This window comes from Microcebus murinus, chromosome 16 (assembly GCF_040939455.1).
Source record: "Microcebus murinus isolate Inina chromosome 16, M.murinus_Inina_mat1.0, whole genome shotgun sequence".
In the NCBI taxonomy this organism is placed as follows: Eukaryota; Metazoa; Chordata; class Mammalia; order Primates; family Cheirogaleidae; genus Microcebus; species Microcebus murinus.
The window spans coordinates 14647897-14668571 of NC_134119.1; the positions used below are offsets into that span (position 1 = coordinate 14647897).

The 20675-nt window shown below is 49.4% G+C and overlaps 2 protein-coding genes across 7 annotated transcripts in view; one reads left to right on the forward strand and one right to left on the reverse strand.

The window, feature by feature from the left end:
- The window catches only part of BANF2 (BANF family member 2), a 28948-nt gene extending 26580 nt beyond the window's left edge, over positions 1–2368 (reverse strand). Inside the window, exon 1 of the mRNA XM_012759535.3 lies at positions 2236–2368. Coding sequence (XP_012614989.1) covers positions 2236–2238 — 3 coding nt within the window. The 5' untranslated portion in view covers positions 2239–2368. The remainder of the gene's footprint in view (positions 1–2235) is intronic.
- Positions 2369–18328: 15960 nt separating this feature from the next.
- Positions 18329–20675, forward strand: part of RRBP1 (ribosome binding protein 1) — a 68775-nt gene continuing 66428 nt past the window's right edge. For 5 of the 6 annotated variants that reach the window (XM_012759528.2, XM_012759527.2, XM_012759529.2 and 2 more), the window contains exon 1: positions 18500–18630. The gene's annotated coding sequence lies outside the window, so the exon portion shown is untranslated. Of the gene's footprint in view, positions 18631–20675 lie in introns of all 6 variants that reach the window. The other variant, XM_012759532.3, reaches the window with a different exon arrangement.

Consider the following 20675-nt stretch of genomic DNA (forward strand, 5'->3'; position numbering starts at 1 on the left):
GTCCAGATCTGCTCTATCATTTAGTGTCTGTGACATCTCCACAAGTACCCTAACCTCGGGGCAGTTGCCTAACCGCCCTCATCTGAGAAATGAGAACGATGACACGCACCTGAGGGACTGAGGGGAGGAGCACATGAAATATCTCTGGGAACACACAGCATGCAGGAGGTGCTCGGTACATCTGCGGCTGAGTCACGCTCGGGACGGGAAAGAGCCAGGTGAGGAAGAGAGATGGCACAAGGCTGTCTGGTCAGCCCTCTGGCCTGACCTCTCCATTCCTTCGTTCAACACACTTTAACTCTGCAAACTGGCCCCATGGCCCTGGAAAACCCCCTTAACCAGCCTGGATTCCCGTTTCCTACCTGGTGCACGGCAGGTTGGCGCAACTGATCTCTACGTTTCCTTCCAGCTCTCCCCAGCTAACCTAAAGTCCAAATCCACCCTAGAAGGCCTGACCCATCTGGGTCCAAGCCTGAAGGGTGGGCAAGGTATTGAGACCCAGAAACCTACAATCTTGGATTTGGAAACACCCTTTAAAGATCTTTCAGTCCAGCTCTCTCCTGATCACAAGAGCCCTGTCCCCAGTTGTGCTGACGGAAGGCCCCTGGCTGGCCCGTGCATTCTCACTGCCTTGCAAAGCTGCCCATTCTGTGTTCAGAGCGCTCTAATGCTGGGGACAGTTGATGTGAATATACATTTCAAGTTAATGTCTCTCTCGGAATGTGGCACCCAGCACAGAACATGGTCCTCAGTTTCTGTATCTGTCAAATGAGCTCTAGAATGCCTGCCTCACAGAGGTCGGAATTCAGAGCAATTCCGCAGGTGGCCGTACACGGGAGGTGTGTGGCATTTGCTCTCTCCTAGCCAAAGACAGGTCCAGGACCACAGGCCCCTCCCGAGCTGGCCCCTGTACTGTTTTTTCTCTTTTTCAGTGGGGCCTAAGATGGGACTAGGATGCTCTCAGCATGTTTGGCGAACTGTTGGTGTCGTGGGCTCGCATGTGCGAAGTAGAGGTCATCGACTTTAGGCCATCACATATAAGACAAAGGAAGGACGTCAGAGCCTGAGGGTAAAGGCTGACCCCCACCTCTGACCCCCACCTCCCTTTCTGCCTTGCACAGTCAGGTCAAGCCAGGAGCCCTCTCGAAATTGTGGGGTCCCTGTAGAAACCACTCCTGCAGGCGAGGAGTGTGCTGCTGCGTAGACCTGCTGGCACTCGCAGATGGCCAATGGCCCAGCTGGACACATGGAGCCGACGGACAGATAGACTATGGGAAAACATGAAGAAGTCACGGGGGGGGGGGGTGTTGGCTCCACCTCCTTGTGCCCTGAGCTGGTCCCCCTGTTTGTTGTAGAAGGTCCCTGGGCCTCAACCACCCTTAACCTACTGCTGGTGGCCCACCTGGGAGAAGCCAGCATCCTCTCAGCGAGACGGCTTTGGTCTCTGCCCCCATCTCCACCACCTCTTCAACTTTGCTTACTTTCCCGTTGTTCTAATCCATCTACCCATTTCCTGTCACCATCCCAAAGCTCTCTTACTGTTCCCAAAGGGAAGAAAGAGATTTAGTACACCAGAGGGTCATGGGAAACTGGAGTTTAAAACAGGCAGAGTGTGTCTACAGCCATACCACCCCTGAGTGTGCCTCATCTTGGCTGATCTTGGAAGCTTAGCAGGGTCGGGCCTGGTCAGTACTTGGATGGGAGACTCCCTGGGAATATTGGGTACAGCGGGCTATAAAGATTTAAAAAAAATAAAACAGCCAGAGTGAGAGGGCAGTCTAGGGCCATCACACACATTTTGGAGGGGAGGGGACTTCAGTGTCCCTCCCAGCACTATGAAACTAACTCTGTTAGTGTGTTGTCAAGCTAACTGTTGTCAAGTGTGTTTTTTGGCCAATGGCTGCCTCTGACCTGGATCAGGCCTGGGAGTGATGCTCAGTGAATTTGCCATCCAAGAGCCCGGCCTCTTTGCCTCGCAGTGTCTATCAAGAACACAAGTGACCTTTGTCCAGGGAGCTGGCTCAGGCGGCGATGAGAGTACCAACTGCTGCGGATGGTTACCCGGCAGGAAGACGCTTGGAGGAAGCGGTACCTGCGTCAGGTGAGTCAGCTTTCCTGGGCTTATCGTGGCATACCCCTGGCCACCAGTTTGGCCCATCCAATCCTATGTAAGTTTGAGCCCCCGAAGTGCTCAGCCAGCCAGCTGTTGGTGCTTGGGGAGTTCTGAGTACTCACCATGGGCACCTGATAAGCCAGTGTGAGCAGGCGCCTGGTCTCAGTTGTCTGGATCTATCACTGCAGGCCAGCCTTAGGAGGTTAAGCTTATGTCCTGGGCCAAGGGACAAATCGGTCCCAAGATCCTGTATGGACCACATTGTGATGTCACACTACTGGGGTGGCCTCACAGGAAGGACTGCTGCTGTGGCTGCTGGCATCAGGGGACAGGTCAGGTCAGGAGCAACTGCCCCTCCAGAAGATCTGGGCGCCGTTCTCGGCTGGCACTGCTGGGGCAGCAGTGTAGGGTGTCTACTATGCAGAGAGCATTAGCCTGGGAGACAGTAGTTATAAAACTACCCGTTGCCACTTGCTGCTACTCTTCCTACCCCCACCAGCCTGGATCGACTCGATTAAACCAAGCCCATCTTGTATACAGTTTTCCTACACAAAGTGACTTATGAGGGTATCCCCAACTCTGCCCATTTTCTATGATTGATTTAAAATTCCAGGGAAGCTTTTCCCTCTACTGGTACACCCCTGACTGTCCCTACTGCCCACCTGGTGTGGCCTCAAGGCAAGCAAAATAATTTAAATATTGACTCAGAAAAACAAACAGAAACATAAATCTGCAGTCCCTTCCTCCTACACTCCCCTGCCCCCAGTTAAATCCAACACAGATGTCTTTTAGGTTATCTTCCATAGTATACATGCTGGGCTGCTTTCCATTGTTGGTAATTGATAATTAGGTATAATTTGTATTTAATAAGCCCATCAAGAAAAGAAAAACTCACAAGTGGGGGCAATGTATAAAACATTTCTGGAGGTTCCATCCCTCTTTTTCCTCTGGTGCTTAGAGACTGGGGGGTGGGAAGCATTCAAACCAAAGAGCAAAGGGCTCCACTTTGGAAACTGTTGGGGTGCCCCAAATTTTAGTCTAAAACCATGGGTCTCAAACTTTAGGGTGCACTAGAATCACCTGGAGGACTTGTTCAAGATACAGATTCCTGGGCCTGCCGCCCAGAGCTCCTGACTCAGTAGGGCTGGGGTAGGGCCCAAGAATCCAAGCTTCCAACCAGGTCCCAGGTGATGTTGAAACTTCTGGTTATGGGACCAAGCTTCAAGAACATGTAAGGATGCTGGTGTCCTGAGCTTGACCCTAAAATGGTACTACCAGCTGATGGCAGCATTCACGGGGTGCTGGAGAACAAACAGGAGCTGTAGCTTTGGGGCCAAAGCTGGCTGAGCTCTCTGGGTTCAACCTACTTGCTTTACTGAGGATCTGTTCATTGCCAAGACTGAGCCAGGTGTCGGGGAGGCACTGCTGACCCTGTCAGTGCCCTGCCCGTAGCCTCTTGGCCTTATAACTTCATTGTACAAAGTAGCCTGTCAACCGCCAGCACCTGCGTCTGTGGGCGTGGGGCTTTCTCTAGCTGGCGGAGCCCACCCTGCCTCCAAGCAGGGCAGCTGCAAGTGCCAGGAATTAATGCTTCCCAGGAATGTCCTTGACCAATGACTATTAGCAGTTGGTGGATAAATACCCTAGCTCCCTCCCTGCTCAGGTGGGATAACTTGGAGCTGTGCTCTGCACCATCTCCCAGAAGTCCCCACGGACCTGGCCTTAGGTGCCCACAGTGTGCCAATAACACACCCCCTATTGCTGCTCCCTCACCTGCCTCACCTCCCACTACCTGTGTGTTTGGGATCAATCCGCAAATAAACTACTTCCTCTCAAATCCTTGTCTCAAAATCTGTTTCTAGGGAAACCTAAACCAAGACACCATGAATAAGGAATGGTCTTTGTCCTTGATAAGTTCACATACAAAGGTGTGGGAAGACATAAACTGGCTTGGTACAATTTGGAATTCCTGGGAATCACTGGTGTCGGGTCTCAGGGCAGATGGAGGCGTTTGTTTTGCTGGTTGCCCTTTGCAGTACCACCAAGGACGCCTTGAGGAAGCACGTGAGCGGATGCACTGGGGGAAGGCCTGGTGACCCGGCCCGAGGCCTTTGCTTCCGCACAGGGGGGCCTGAGTGTGCTACCCCCAGGGGACTGATTTGCTACACAAATTCCTCCTGCTTTCCACCTCCCCAAACAATCCTGAAATAGGAATATGGAGCTTAAAGCTTGTGTCATATAAGATAAAGCTCTTGCTCACGCTCTTGGGGAGTGTCAGATGCTTGCAAAGGGCTTGCTAAGGGTCTCTGCAGGCCTGTTAGGACCAATGTGCTTTCCCAGGCGTGCGGCCCAGTGCCGTGTGATGGATGCCCAGCTTCACGCCTGCAGCGTGGCAGGATTAATCCACCTCTTCCATTGCCTTTGCTGTGCGCCTCAGTTCCCACCCCTGTCCTCCCACATTCTCCTCCCACTGCCATCATCGTCAGCCCTCCTAGAGTGCCCCCAAACACACATACAGTCCCCATGAAAACACTGCGCATGGTGAGAAAATATTCTTCAAGCCGGAGTTCCCAGCCCTCCAGCCAGGCGCTGCACGTACAGAAATTCTGGAATTGCCACTCAGCGGACCCGACTGCTGCTTTCCCGGTCACCCTCACAGATCATTCTTAGGGGACAAGGCACCCAGCTTCTCTTTCCCTACATTCCAGCTTGGGAAGAATGAAGCCTACGGTACAAGAGCATTGTTTCAATAATATTATTAACCTTCGCAGCATTACTCAGGACTCAAAAAAATCACTGGCTACAAACAGCCATTAGCTCTGCCTCTGGACAACAGGATCACGTCTGTGAAAAGGACCCAATTCAGAGACCTCAGGATGGAGCTAAGAGATGAAAAGGAAAGCTTGGTGGTGCTTTGGAAGACCCGTAGTCTCAACGTCCACTTCCTATTTTACACTCTCAAGGCCATAAAAATGCCTTTGACCTCATAGCTTCATTTTTGTGATTAATTAAATATTATATATATATGAGTATATAAAATCTAAAATGTGGGGGGAAATATATGCACTAAGATGTTAAGGTCACTGCTGTTTAGAATTGTGGGAAATTAGAAGTAATTTCAATGTTTAATAGAGGAATGATTAAGTAAATTGCAGAGAATTCTTTTGTTGGAATATTAGGAGTCATTAATATAATGGTTATGAAGACTATGGGGTAACATAGAAGAATGTTAATGTTAAGCATAGATTTAAAGAGCCGAGAATACAAAGCATGACAACTATGAAAACATTTCCCTGTGGAAAAATGCTCAACATCATTAGTGATCAGGGAAATGCAAATTAAAACCTATACATCATCACCAAAATGGCTGACATTAAAAAGAACAGCAAATATTCTTCAAGTCAGAGCAAAGATGTGGAGCAACTGGAACTCTCACGTAATATAAAATGGTGCAATTACTTTGGAAAATTGTCTAGTAGTTTCCTATTAAAGTTCAACATAAAGACCCAGCACTCCACACAAGAGAAAGGAAAACATGCCCATAACAAGACTTGTACAAGAACTTACATAGCTGCTTTTTCTTCATCATAGGCCCAAACCAGAAACAACTCAAATGTCCATTAACAGGTGAATAAATTCTTGAATATTCTTATAATGGAATATTAATCAGCAATAAAAAGAAACAAACTATTGACACATATATGATAATATGATAAACCTCAAAAACATTACGTTGGCCAGGCGTGGTGGCTCACACCTGTAATCCTAGCACTTTGGGAGACCAAGGCAGAAGGATTGTTTGAGGCCAGGAGTTCAAGATCAGCCTGAGCTAGAGCGAGACCTCGTCTCTACAAAAAATAGAAAAATTAGCTGGGTGTGATGGTGGCACATGCCTGTAGTCCCAGCTACTCAGGAGGCTGAGGCAGGAGGATCACTTGAGCCCAGGGGTTTGTAGCCTGGGTGACAGAGTGAGATTCTGTAATTACGCTGAGCAACAGAGGCCAGAGATGATAAAGTACACACATGATTCCATTTATATGAAGTTCTGGAACAGGCAAAACTGATCTGAGGCTACAGAAATAAGTCCAGTGGTTGCCTGGAGCTGGGTTTGGGGGAACAGGTTAAAAGGGCCCAGAGTGACTTTGTGGGGTGAAGGAAATACTCTAGGTCTCTAGCATGGTGGCAGTTGCTCAGGTGTATGCATTTGTCAAAATGCGTCAACTTGTACACTTAAATGTGTGAATTTTAAAGCATGTAAATTATATCTCAATAGAGCTGATTATATACACATATATTTATATGTGGTGTGCATATATATGATATATAATATTAATATACATACACACATATATACACACACACATTGCTTGTCTAGGGGAAAAAGCTATAAGGAAATACACTCAAATGAAAAAAAGTGGTTGCGTTTCATACATGAGACTATAGAAGATTTTTTTTCTCTTCCTAGATTCACCAAAATTTCACCTATGTGATTCTATTTTTTGTATAACAGAATGACAAATGTTCTTTTCTAAAAATTACAAGCTGCTGAAAGCAAGCACTTTATAGTGGTCTACATTATACTAGATTTTAACACGTTTGTGTGATGAAGTCTATGGATTTTTTTCCCTGTATGTCCACCAACTGAGGTTTTCAAGCCAGGCTCAAATCTCTTGTCTCTTACTAAGTCAATCATAATGTCCTTACCAGAAACAAATGCAGTCTTATATATCCACCATCTTTTCAGACATTGTTTCTCTTTAACCACATCATGTGCTCATCGAGGGCTGGGATAATATCTTTATTCTTTGTATTCCTGATAGCGCCAAGCACAGAAAAAGCACAGAAATTAGGAGAAAATGGATCTGAGCTGGCACAGAGCCACTATGCACAGTGGCACAGGGTGTTCACCGCACAAACTCCAAACAGTGATACAAATGGCTCCCCTGCTCTGTGGATGGTGCCTTCTGGAGTTGTGCAGAGTCCTTGGTCAAAGTTCCTGTTCCAACACTTCCTAGTTTTGTGACCTTTAGGAAGTTATCTCCTGAGCCTCAGTTTCCTTATCTATGTAATAGGGTTGTTGGCATGATTAAAATGAGATGATGTGTGTTCAAAGCCCTCTGCAAGCTATAAAGCACTCTACCACGTTAGATGTAATGTTTCACATGGTGAATCTAGCCCCTGCCTTCCTTTCTGACCTCTTCACCCCTTGTTCATTACTCCTACTTCCTCACCAGCTTCCCTCAGTTTCCTGAAATCATCAAACAAGTTCCTGCCTCAGGGCCTTTGCACATGCTGTTCCCTCTACCTAGAAGACTTTTGTTCCTGCATCTTCCCACAGCTGGTTCCTTCTGCTGATTCCGATTTCATCTCCAATATCACTTGAGGCTTTACCTAAGCACCTAAAATAGCCTCCTCTTCGCTATCACTTTCCATCCCTCACTCTGTTTTATTAGCACTACCTCAAATTATCTTGCTGGTTTAATGCTGATATTCCACCCCCATCCCAAATCTCCTTGTGCACAGATTTATGTCTGTTTTCTCCACTGCTGTATCTTCAGCCCCTGGTAGGTGCTCAAAAGTCATTTACTGAATGAATGAACAAATACTTATTGACAACTAGGCCTCACGTTGTATGTATGGAGTTCAGCCCACCAACTATTTTGCAAAAATGAGAGACCGTAGAGCAAACGCTACTTGTTGTCACCCCGGTGGCTGCAGGAATCTGCCCAAGATGTGCCTGGCGGCCACAGGTCTAAACACTTGCCACTGCCGGTCAGGCTCCAAGTCAGCCATTGTGTTGTGAGGATGCGGGAAATAGGGAGGCATCGTGCTGCCCGCAAAGAAGGATGCGTCCAGAACACCTCAGAAGAGTTTTCCGCCTACTGGACACACCTCTCCTAGCCAGGTGCTTCGTTCCTTTCCCATTTACCCCTGTGTTTTCCTACTGTGAGCAAGGAAATCAGACCAATCTGCCTACATTTGTTCCTTGTAGCTTTCAGCGTGGGGCTTCTTTAAAGTTCTGGTGCTGGTGTAAACCCTGCCAATGCCACAGTGGAATTTTCTAACCCATGCCAAAGATGGAGCTCATTAATTTCCGTGCCTGAAAGAAAGAAAACACTTCTTTAGGAATTGGCGTGTTTAGCGCTCTGCTGAAGGAGGGTGAAGCCTCCCTGTATGGAAGATTAATCTAGCTTTGCATTTGTAGGTGGGTCACTCAGGGAGACACCAGCACACTGCAGAGCGCATTGCCTATCTCCATGGCCGCCTACTGCCCGTGGGTGACTTGGGCAGAGGCAGGAAAGTACCCTCTTCCTCCCCAAGGTGCCCACCCAGTACATTTCCAGAAAGTTCTTCTGCCCTGTCTCTTTCCTCCTCTTCTGAAATGTCCATGGCTCCTGGAGGGGGTCATACCCAAGTGTGGCTTTTCAAGCTGGGAAACAGGCTGGGTCAATTCCCCACTGCCTGGATCTGATGCTACCAGGTAAATAGCTGGAATCTTTTTACACAGTGGCAGGCAAGCAATTTAAAACATTCTCTTATACTAAAACAAACACTGTATCTTTATAAATAGAAACTAATGTAGTAGGGAAAAAATTTTTAAATGTCACATCAGGGGGTTGGAACTTCAAGTGATTTTTTTACATTTTTCTTGATACCTTCTCTGTATTAGCTGCATTATGTATTCATATGTATTACTGTTATGTCATAAAGATAACAATGAAACTATCTCCATTTTGAGAAAACCTGCTTATGTGCATGTATTTTGGAGAAGAATACAAAAATCACATGGGTGTTTAACATAAACCTCCATGTCTTTCTTGGAGGACACACCCCTCTTTCACATCTATCTTCACTCTTCCCTGCCATTGGAAGCAGTTTGGTAAAAGTGTTTGAGAGGCATAGCATGGTAAGTCAGTAAAACTTTAGTGTGAATTAGTCTGAGGTCATCTCTCTCATACATACACTGCCCCCACCAGATGGCACGCAGAACTCCATGAAAATCTATAGACTCACAATAGAATTACACTGGAAGGAAAAATGAACATTGCCTAAGTTAAACCAGCTAACCAAATTCTGCCCAGGCCGAGAGTTTTCTGACCACACTGACCATCAGAACAGTACCTATGGGGCTGCAGGCTGTTCTCACTCCTCCAAATCTAATTTTTCTGCAGTGCCCATTCAAATCAGAGGCTGGGATGGCTGTGCTGAGCTCAGACAGTCTGCTTGATCTATTAGCTGGCTGAAGGGTCTGGTCTGCTAGACCAAAAGCAGAAAGCTGAGCTCAATCGCCCTAGTGAGCCCTTTCTGAATTTTATTTTACTTTCCTTTTTTTTCCTTCTGGTTTAAGGACCTTCTTCAAAACTCTCACTCATGATTTCAAAATAAAGAAAAAAAAAAGCTGATTAACAGAATTTGATAAGAGCCACATGATGATTAAGTGGTTGGGGAAGAAAGGTTTAAGGAGCTGCAGTTTTTAAAGTCTGGAGGCAAGAACCTGAAGGAAGGAATCCAATAATGATGTTTAAGTACCAGGCACTCACTAATCAACTGACACGCACTCTGTGAGCGCTTAGCAGGGCCCCAGCATCGAGCCTTAGCTCTGCCCTAAAGCCATGAAGACTTTAACAAATAAGTACACAGAAGAGGAGTGATTTAAGATAGACAGAAGAAAGGACTTCCTGAAGCTAAAAGCAGCTCATTGCAGAAATGAAATCACAGGGAATTTAGAAGGAAAAAAGTATGATTCAGGCCTTTATAAGCTTTTATAGTTATTGAAGATCCATGATTTGAGTATACAGAATCTACCGGTGAATTTTGGTGCCCAGTTGTGTCCAGGTGGCCTCCAACGGGAGCTGGTGGGGCAGGGGACAAGCGGGGACTATGTATCCACAGGTTCTGTGAGGTAGCAGTTCTATGGGCTTTTCAAGGGCAGAGAATGACCAAGTTCAATCCAACTTTGCATGCACTCCCACCCCATTGATGAGACTGAGATGGCGCCTGGCAGACTTAATGCCAATTACAGAATGAATGACCAAAGGCAGCCCTCGAAAGATGAGAGGGTGAGGATGGCGCTCAAGGCTGGGGGGAGAGGTGTGCTTTGGGCAGAGGCACGGGTGGGCACAGAGAGAACAGGTGGAGCTTGGCAATGGAGGGGTATATGGGGGGGTCCACGAAAGTCTAGCAGAACAAAAGAGACTTGTGGTGCTGACCCTTTTAGGCTCCTGAGGGGGAGGCAAGACAGGACAGAAGTAGTGGAGTGTGCTTAAGACGAGCAAGATGGATTGCAATGAGAAAGAGGGGGGAAAGACAGGTTTGTCCTTCTCAGTCCCCGTACGCCACTTGACCCTGTGAATTTACCGTGGAGCATGAACCACAGGGTAAACACCGGTCTTTTGAATTATGATTGTCCGCCTCCCCATCAACACTAGTCTATGAATTTGCTGAGGGTCCTATTTGACTCATTCTCTGTTGAGTTCTTAGCAGCTAGCATAGACTGTAGCATGCAGCAGTGCTCCACAAATGCTTATGGAATGAATGAATGAAGTAAACCAGAAAAAGGGATGAAGTTCTGGTCTATAGGTCCTGAGCTCTTCATCCCTGTCAATCTCAGAGAAGAGCCTAACTAGCTAAGCTGGTTAAGGATGCTTTCTGCTCGAGGGTGGGAAAGCAGAGCCCCGTTGAGCCTTCCAACCCAACAGCTCTCAGATTTTGTCCCAAGATGTCCAGTATGAGGCATCTACCCATGCCAGGCTGACCTCAGGGCCATGAAATGTTTCTCCTGACTGCTACTCCCCAACTGAGACAGAGGGTTGTAATTCCAGAATTCCCAGGACATCGTGGCCAGACAGCACTGCTGGACAGTGACTTTGGTTCAATTAAAACATTTTTGACAGCTTACCAAGAGATCACTATTATCCAAGATGTGAGCTGAAGGGAAGATACATGGAGTCCTGAAAGGCCAGTAGGAAGGAGAAGGGTTTTGTTAACTCATGTAGGGTCTATTATACCTACACATTTCTCCCTTGGCATTTCTGGAGGCGGCAGAGACATGTATCCTGGAAAGACACCATTTTTGGAATCTTCAAGGCTTATTAAACCTTATTATTTATAAGTGTGAAGCCCTGGACAAGCTACTGCACTTCTCTGAAACTCAGCTCCTCACCTATAAACTGAGGTTAATAATAATAATAATAATAATCTTACTTCCCTCTCACGGTTGTAGTTAAAGATCATTTGCAAAGCACTTTAGAAAAAGAAAAGTGCCAGACAAACATCATTCATCTATTATTTTGTTTTTATTTATTTTCTTCAGGGATTCACAGCCAGCCACTGGGTCAACCGTTGTCATTTTTTGTAAAAGGCCCCTATCTCTAAGTTCATTTCTAACATTACCCAAAATGTTAGAATTTATTAAATTCTCACAACAAAACAAGTATTTTTACCCAAGTTATCTTTTACAATCACCAAAGATGGTAACTTGGATTTACATTTACATCTATTTTATTTTTGTAAGTTTTATTTTCCTTTTGACGGTTACTATAGTCTATAGAGATTTTTCTTTAAGTGTATAACAACATTACTCTGGTTTTGGTAACACTATTGCAGAATTTAAATTGTCTGGGATATCACATAGGTCCTCTGATCTAGATTTTTTGGAAAGTATATGATACAAGTGGTGACTATGGACTGGAAGGCTCTCCATTCTGTCTTGAAACTTTTAAACTCTAAATTTGTGTTTAAAGGAGCTCAAAGGGTCCTGCACCCATTCATTCATTTCTTCATTCATTAAAGAAACATTTATGAGTTTTGGAGCAGACATTGTTGGTGCCCTGTCCACATCCCTTCTGCCATCCCTTCCAAATAAACTGCTTTCACTCAAATCTTTTCCTCCAAGTCTGGGACTGCTTCTGGGGAGATCCAGCCTAAGGCAAGTTCTTACAAGAATCAAGGAATTGGGCCCAGTGTTCATAACAATGCACGGGACAGAGCTACTGACCCAAGGAGTCCACAGTGCAGACAGGGAGATGAGATGTGCAGAATATGCATAACATTTCATTTTCTAACATTTAAACATCCTGCTTAGTTCCTCCCCCACCCCACTCTGGTCCAGATGACTATTATATTCAGAGGTAGTAGAGCCAGCCTGCCTATGAGAGATGATTGTTAGATCTTTAGGAATTTTTCAAGCAGTTCATTAAACAGTCATTATTAAAAATTACATAAACTTACAATGAAATGGATTATATTAAAAACAAAGCTAACAAATACTAAAAATCACTTCCTAATTATTTCACTTTATGTTACTGTTATACATGCTCTTGAGACTGTCTATATTGCATCTACACGGTTGAGTTAGATGGTATATAGTGGTGCTGCTGCAAATTTCTTTCCATCTTTGTCTTCAGTGATTCAATAGTTTGAAATCAGTCTGCTCTGATGGAGTATTTACACCATAGAAATTGGCAAATGCTATAAATCAGGGAGTGCCCCCATCCCCACCCCCGCCTCTGAGAGCCAGGTATTAAATATTTACCAGCATAACATCAATCATATCTTGCCTGGAATCTTGCCTCCTAACTTTGGGCCCCAGAATCCTGTTACACTGTCCAATCTATTCTGCGTGTGGCTGCTAAAGCGATCTTTGAAAATGCAGGTCAGATTGTGTTGCTCCCTTGCTTAAAGCTCCCACCTCTCCTTGGCTTCCAATTATGTCCTCATGCCTCCCTGGTCAGGGACCTTCCTGCTGGGGGATCCCATGCTTTTCTCTCTCTTCCTCCTGTGAGCTCCAGCCACACAGCCTTCTTTCTGTTCACTGAATCAGCTTCTAAGCTCCTTCCTACCCCAGGACGTTTGCACCTACCCTTCCTCTTCTGAGTCAAGAGCAGCTTTATCTCATTGTTTAAGTTTCAACTCCACTGTCATCTCCTTCAGAGAGGCTTCCTCTCACCATCTTCTCATCCACGGCACTCCCCATCTCCAAGTCCCCGTCCTTCTCCATCGCATGAGCCTGTTCTCTTTTCCTTGTAGTCCTTGGCACCATTTCAATTCATCTTGCTTGTTTACTGGTTGATTTGTTCACTGTCTCTTTCTCCCCTAGAATGTGAGTTCTGTGAAAGAAGATCCTTTGCCTTGTTTATGGTGGTCTCTCCAGCACCCAGAACAGTGACTGTCACGCCATGGGTAACCAGCTGGAGTCATCTGTTGGATGAATAGATGCATGTTGCTTCTACCTTCTTCCCTCCCCTTCATTTCCCAGCCCTCCATAATCTAGTGGCCACCTTACTGTCCACTCCCTCCTCTAGAGCTATTTCCCCAAGGTCCCTGGTGATTCCTGAGTTGCCACATTTAACACGCACCCCAGGCTTTATCTTGCTGGGTTTCAAGGCTACATTTAACAGTGCTGCCCATTTCCTATTGTTGAAACTCTCTTCCCTCCCTGAGCCTATCCTCTCCTGATTCACCTTTTCCATCTCTTCTTCTTGGACTCAGCAGTAGAATGTATCACTGATGCCATTTCTTTACCGTTGCCCATATTTCCCTGCCCCTTGAATCTAGGCTCAGACCTATACAAATACATCGTGTGTATTTCTGCTTGTTTTCTTTGGCTTCATCCACTGCCTTGAGAAAGGAATGTGCCCGCTAGCTCACTGATCCCAGGAAGACAGGATGAACCAAGTGGGACAGAACTTCTAAGATGCCCCAGCCAAGCCCAGGCCAGGGGGTTCCCCACCCTCTACCACCACCAAGAGACCTACAAGTGAGCTGGCCAAGATCAGCCAAGCCCCAACTGACCCACAGATGTGTGAGCTCCAATAAGAAACCATACTTCTTTTAAGCCACTGAGTTTGGGAGTGGTTTGTTACACAGAAAAAGCTGATTGGTACAGACTCTTTTGTGGGTTTTCCTTTCTCTTCCCAGGACTCAAGCATTGGCTTTCTCCTGTTCTCTCCATGTGCAGCTCCCAGCTCTATGCGCAGTGTGTGATCATTGCTGTCCTTGGGGGTTGAACTTCAACTGGTATGCTTAGGTTTCCCAACTGTATCACTGACCTTGACGTCAACCCTTGAGCTTTGGACCCATAGGAACAATATCTCTAGCTGGACTTTCCTCGGGGTCCTTGTCTTCAACAAAACAAAACACAACATTCCTCCCAATTCCTGGGTCCCACCTGCTCATTCTTCTGTGCATCCTGCCCCAGTAATGACACCACCATGCTCCCTGTCACTCAGGCCAGAAATGGGGGCTCACAGGTGGCCCCTCTCTTTCACACCTGGTGGTCACTAGGCCTCACTAAATGCCCCTCGTGGAGAACTTGCGCACCTCCCGCACCCACCACTGCCTCCTTCAAACTGTCCTCACATCTCACCTGAGCTTGTACGATGGATGGTCTCCCACCTTAGCGAGTCCCTGACATGGCTAAGCATCACGGTCACCCAAAAGAGAGAGTGAAGGGAGTGATCATGGCTGTTTGTCACTTATCACAAACCCTTTCCTGAGTTGCCACCATCAGAGGGGTAGGCTTTATTCCTGCAGGTACAGCACACCTTCCAAGACCTGGCACTGAACGCGGCAGTTGTGTGCACCTGGACCCTGGGGCCAAATGCTCGTCCTCCGAGTAGCCCCATGACAGCGGGCAGGTCACTCAACTTCTCTGTGCTTCACTTTCCTCATCTCCAAAACAGAGACAATAACTATATTTCCCTTATAGGGTTGTTCTGAAGGTTAAATAACTTTACAGATTTGTAGGGCATCTCAAATGATACCTGACACATGGTAAGACCCAAACATGTTCTATATTGCCACAGGGACTTTTTTTTCCACATGACATTTTATTCTGTTTGTCGTTTGTCAGCCTTTCATAGTTGTTGACAAAGCAAAACCTCTTTTGAAACTGTAAGATATTTTCATCTTTCTGCCTACTCTTTTAAAACATTTGCAATTTAGTAATAGAAAGCAAAGCACTGTCATGAGTTAATGGACCATACTAGGTAATTATTCTTGTATGTTTAATTTTTTCCAATAAGAGTGCTTTATTTGTTTTTAATACACAACTAAAACCTAATGTGTCCTTTTTTTTTTTCTGAGTCCAGTTGATGGAAGTATAATTTGCTTCCAAACCAAATTCACCCTCTTTAAGAGTGTACAATTCGATGAGTTATAGCACAGCCACATAACCCCCACTATAATCAAGATATGGAATATTTACATCACCCCGAGAACAAAACGTTCCCCTATTTTCCAATCACCTCTGGAGACTCCTGTCCTCTTGCCCTCTCCTTCGCCATTCAGGCTTTGGCAACAGCTCCTAGCTTTCCCTCATCACATTGCATGATCAGATCATCATGTCTCTCTTTGCCCACACTGTTCCTCACCAGGTGCACCCTTTTTGGCCTGGCCTCTTCCCACTTCCCCTTCCAGCCTCTGCTGTCGCCCTCTGCTCCCCTCAGTCTGGATGACTCCCCTGCCTGGGGGGCTCCCCAGATGATCACTTAGAGCTTCTCTTTCTGACCACACCACTGACTTTGTGTTGAAATGACCTGTTCACACCTGAGAGCCCCGCACTGGATGGCCCTTGGGGGATGGCAGGGACCTGTTTCGGGGACCTGTTTCCTAGGCTCTGGAGGCTGGACCGTGGGCTGGGCTCTTTGTCGAGCTGCTGGGAGGCTGCATGATTGAGCAGATCTGGGCCTGTGGTGAAGGCCTGACGGGGGGATGCAACGCCTCTCGCTCCCCTGACAGGCATCCCCTGTCCACCCAGTCCTGGGGGTAGTTCTGGTTTTTCCAGATCCGCCCTGGGTGAGCTGCAGAGGCTGCATGGGGCTAAGGGTGGGTGGTCAGCAGGGGCAGCAGTGGCTGTGAGAGCCAGGCCACCTCGGGGGTGGGCAGGCCAGCCCTGGCGGAGCCTGGGGCAGGGGCAGTGATGTCTCTGCTCAAAGTTGCAGGAGGGTGACAAGGCTGGGGGTGGGAGGCTCCCAGCACACCGAGGGGCAGGGCCCAGGGCAAGACAAAGGCTCAAACCAAGCTTCTCTTCCAGGCTGGAATGAATGTTGTGCTGAGGCCAAACCCAATGTTGAATTGTGGGAGGGAACAGACCGGGAGCCCCTTTTTTGCAAACTCACCTCACGCCTAGGGACTTTGTAATTTAATCATCCATGCAACTGTATCTACAGAGCACGTGTTTCCTGAGCCTTCTATTCCGTGCAGGCACCGGCTCACAATGCAGAAGACATGGCTGGGGCCGCGCCATACCCTCTATGCATTCACCAGTCCGCCACGGGCTTCTTGCTGCAAGGCTTTCTCTGGCCAATGGAGCCTTGGGGCTACAGTTCTCCCAGGAGGAGCCCTCACCCAATGAGGACTGGGAGTGGATGGATAAATAACCATGTCTTTGCCCCTCCGGTGGGACATCTTTGGGGTGTGTTTCCCCCAGTGTCCCAGCATCCCCTGTGACATTGAGCCCTGGATGCCCACAGTAGTCATTTGCTTAATATTGTGCTCCCCCCACCCCACTTCACCACCGGTTTCCTAGGAGCATCCCCCAAATGGATTACTTGAACCAAACCCTCCTGCCAGGATCTGCTTCTGGGAAAACTAAAACAAAGACCAATAGCGAACAAGCTAAAGGAGGTCCCTGACCCCGGACAGGCCCTCGAGGGCAATTGGGTTTTTACCGGATCTGTGTATCACTCTAGGCCGCTTGCCCAGCCTGGCAGAGTACACCAGGCTCTCAACAAACACCAGTGAATGAATGAATGAATGAATGAATTTCCTCCCTAAAACCCAGACAAGGAAATAATTGTGCTAGGGAGTATACCCATGTTCAGAGAGGTTAAATGTCTTACCTGTGGTCAGGTTGGGCTAGTTGGTAGTAACTGCCAGCCAGAAAGCTGGGATTCTTGACTTTTACTTCAAGCTGGGGCTCACTGCTGAAAAATGACTGAGAGTTGAAAGCTAATCCAGGTTAATTCCTGCTGATTAATCATTAATGTGCTAAGAAACTGCTGAGATTAAAAATAGGAATGAACGGTTTCATTTCAACCCAATCCCTCTTTATTCCCTCATGAAGGCTTGTATTTTTCACATCTTTCTAACGACTACAGTACCAATGACAAACAGGGGTTGGGGGTGGGAAATTGTCCAAGGAATAGATATCAGGCACAGGACTCCGCAGCCACAGGGGCCAGGGAGGTGATGTGGGGCAGTTACAGCCCTTTTGGCCTCTCAGAAACCTTAATTTACAAAGAAGCTGGTTTTGATTCAAGTTCAAAGAGTTAGCTTTAAGAGATACAAATGGTTAAAAACCAAGCCTAAAATTATTTTAGTTGAAAGATTTACTTGACTATGAAGAGTGTGGGCTAATATTGGGGGAAAAGTCATGTGATGAGGAAGTATCAGTTGTTCAGTTTTCTGGGAAATGGGTGAGATTTCCTAGGTCAGAACCCCTCACCTTCTCCACTACACAAAATAAAATGCCATCATAAGGTGGACTGTGATTATTGCTCTGCCAGCTGTGGTTTGGACAAGTATCTCAAACAGACTGTGCCTCAGTTGTACTCTCCCTAACAATGGGTGCAATGACATCCACTTCAAATGCCTTGTGCTCCTTCTGGCTTTTCCACCCTAATTCTTCCATTTACTTAAAGAAATTCTTTCCAGTGCTGATTGCAATCTCTTTGAAGATAAGAACTTGCCCTGCCTAGGCAGACAGCACTACTTGTCCTCACACTCAGGGGCCTGAGGGGGTGCTGCTTCGCGGGAAGTTAGTTGGGTTTAAATAAAGCAGTTTTCCTTGTTTGTTCAAGGATTGAGCAACCCTGCTAAGGGTGACATACGCTGCTATCTCAGCCCCATGGTATCCAGAAGCGTCGGCCCGGGGCCGTCGGGATTCGAACCTTTTCCTTGCTGCCTGGCCAGAGGTTGCCCCATGTTAGCGACTGCTGGGAGCGCCGCGGCCCAGAGTGGGAGGAGCCAGCGACGACCCCCCCGTGGGCGGGGCATTCCTGCCCTGTCCCGCCCCCGCGCTGAGCCGAGCGCTGCGCCGCTCGGTCCCGCCCCTCCCAGGGCCCGCCCCCCACGGCTCCCCGCAGCTCCTCCCCTCTCCCATTGGCCGAGGTGGAGACCCTCCTCTTGGCCCAATGGCTGCCGCCGCGGCTCGGCCGCCCGCGTCCTGACTGGCCAGCGACCGGTAGAGTGACGGGGCGAGGGCCAATGGGGAGAGGCGGCTAGATGAATGGCTGGCCCGGGTGGGGAAGGCAGGAGGCGGCGATCCCGGCGGAGGGGGCCGTTCGCCAGCTCGGAGGCAGAAAGTGCCACGACTCCACACGCGCGCACGCAGCCAGCGAGCGGCCAGAGCGGACGGCAGACGGGGCGGGCGGCGTCGGGGTCGCGGTGCCTGCAGCTGCTTGGCGGCGGCTTCTCAGTGGAGGCTCGGCCGGCTCCTCTCTCCCGGTTCCGCGGCGGCGGCGAAGGCGGCGGCTCCTGCCCTCTCGCTCTCCCTCTCGCGTCTCCGGCTGCAGGTAAGAAACTTGGCCGGGCCCTGCAGCGGCGGCGGCGCGCGGGCCGGGCCGTCGGGGGACCGGGGCCCGCCGCACCGAGAGTGACACGTCTCCTTGGCGGCCCCTCCCCCGGCGGCGCCGGCCCGCCCGCCGTCCGTCGTCGCCGCGGCCGCGGACCCTCGGGGTCGGGCTTGGGGGGGTTGCTGGGCGACCCCCCTGCAGGGGCGTCGGCCGTGCGCGCCCCGCGGCGTGGACACCACGTCCCTCGCCGTGTGGGACCTGAGGCGGTCCCGAGGCGCGACGTGGCGACCCCTCCCCCCCGCCGGGCCGTCGGGCCGGCCCGCGCGCTCCGAAGTTGGGCGAAGAAAGTTGGCGGCGGCGCGGGGCGGCGCACAGCTGGCGGAGGAAGGGGTTAAGTTTCGGGAAGCCGCCGGATGACGTTGCCGGGCTGGAGTCCGGGCCGGAGGGGTCGGGGGGCGGGCGGAAGGCGGCGGAGGCCGGCCGGGGGGAGGAGGGCGGGATTGAATGGGGGGCCCGCGGGCCGAGCGCGCCCGCCTGCCCGCCGCAGCCTGGAGGCGCTTCAGGAGGTTGGGGCGGCCTCCGACGGGGCGAGCCGGGGCCGCTGGGCTCGCGGTGTGAGGATCCGGGGGGGCTGTCCAGGCCATGGGCGTCCGGTCGGCCGCGGTGGCAACTTCCCGGAGTGCGGGAGGCGGCTCCCTGCTCCCCCTGGCGGCGGGGCCGGGGGCACCGTTTCCCCGGCGGGGCCGCGCGGAGCCCTGCGCGAGGGCGCCTGGCTGGGGACAGGGGCACCCGGGTCCCTGCCCGGCCCGCCCCGCCCGCAACCACGATGAATGGGCCGGCGGTGCCAGGCCCGGGCGGAAGCGGACACCTCCGGCCCGGCCGGCCAAGTGTGCTGGCGCCCGGCCTGGCAGCCGCCACGGTCCTCCAGGCTCCCTGGCTGAGCCCTGGGTAGGGGAGGGCAGCTGGGGCCCGTGCTTCCATAGGGGCGTCAAGGATGCTTCAGGGACCTCTCCCCGGATTATAAATCGCAAGTTTTGGTCCTGTGTAGTGTCTTGGCACCGTTGAGGGTGACCCTGCCAAGTTGTTTCGTTGGGGGTGTCCATTTCCTTGTCTGAAAATCGGGGCTCCTGATGTCTTCTGCTTGAGAGAAAACCTGTGGAGACCCAGCACATGTTTCGGGGGCATGCGGAACCTGGAGGAAGCTGGGTCTGGCTCAGCTTGCCTGCGGCAGACTACAGACATCGCAGAGCCAGGAATCCAGACCCTAGGCCACACTTACTGGCCCACCTCACCTCTCAGGTCCCTTAGCCCCTCTGAACCCCCGTTTCCTTGTTTGCAGCCTGCAGATAGTACCACCCACACACGATGGGGTTGGGGGAAGCCACGCAGGGAAGTGTTGGGAACTTGTACAAACAGAAGGCAGTTTGGCAATAACTCCGGGAGGTCAGAGGTTAGAAGAGACTGGGAAGCACCAAGGAAATGAAACTTTGAAGGCTCTGGGGAGCCTCCCATGTTACTATTTGCTCATCTATTCACTCAGCTTGCTAGAACCTTCAGGGTAGGGGCTATCTGAGTGGCATTTTCTGGAATTTTAGGGAAATAGGTCCAATAGGGCCTCACATACCAGGCTAGATATCTCTTTAGAACTGGTTGTCCGCAGAGACCCAGGTCTTCTGTCCAGCACTCCCAGGAAGAACAACTGCAAATTTTACACCAGCCCTATCCTGTGCAGTCTGAGAGCATTCTCTGCTATCTCTACCTACCTCCTTACACCCCTTGTTTGTCTTAACTTCCTGTTAATCTCACACCCAGAGAAATCTGGGTGATCCTGCAGCATGCTGTTTATTGTGTTGATGTCTTAATTCCTTTATGAACTTTCCAAAGGTCAGTCCCACTATGGTCGGCCAACCTATTTCCCTTCCAGAAAGAAGCTTCCGGTTCTGAGGTCCTGGAGATGCCACTTCCCTCTCTATTTAAGCAAAAGCGGGGGCAGACAGCCTAATAGGTTAACTTCTCCCTTTACATGGAGCACTGCAAAGCTGGCT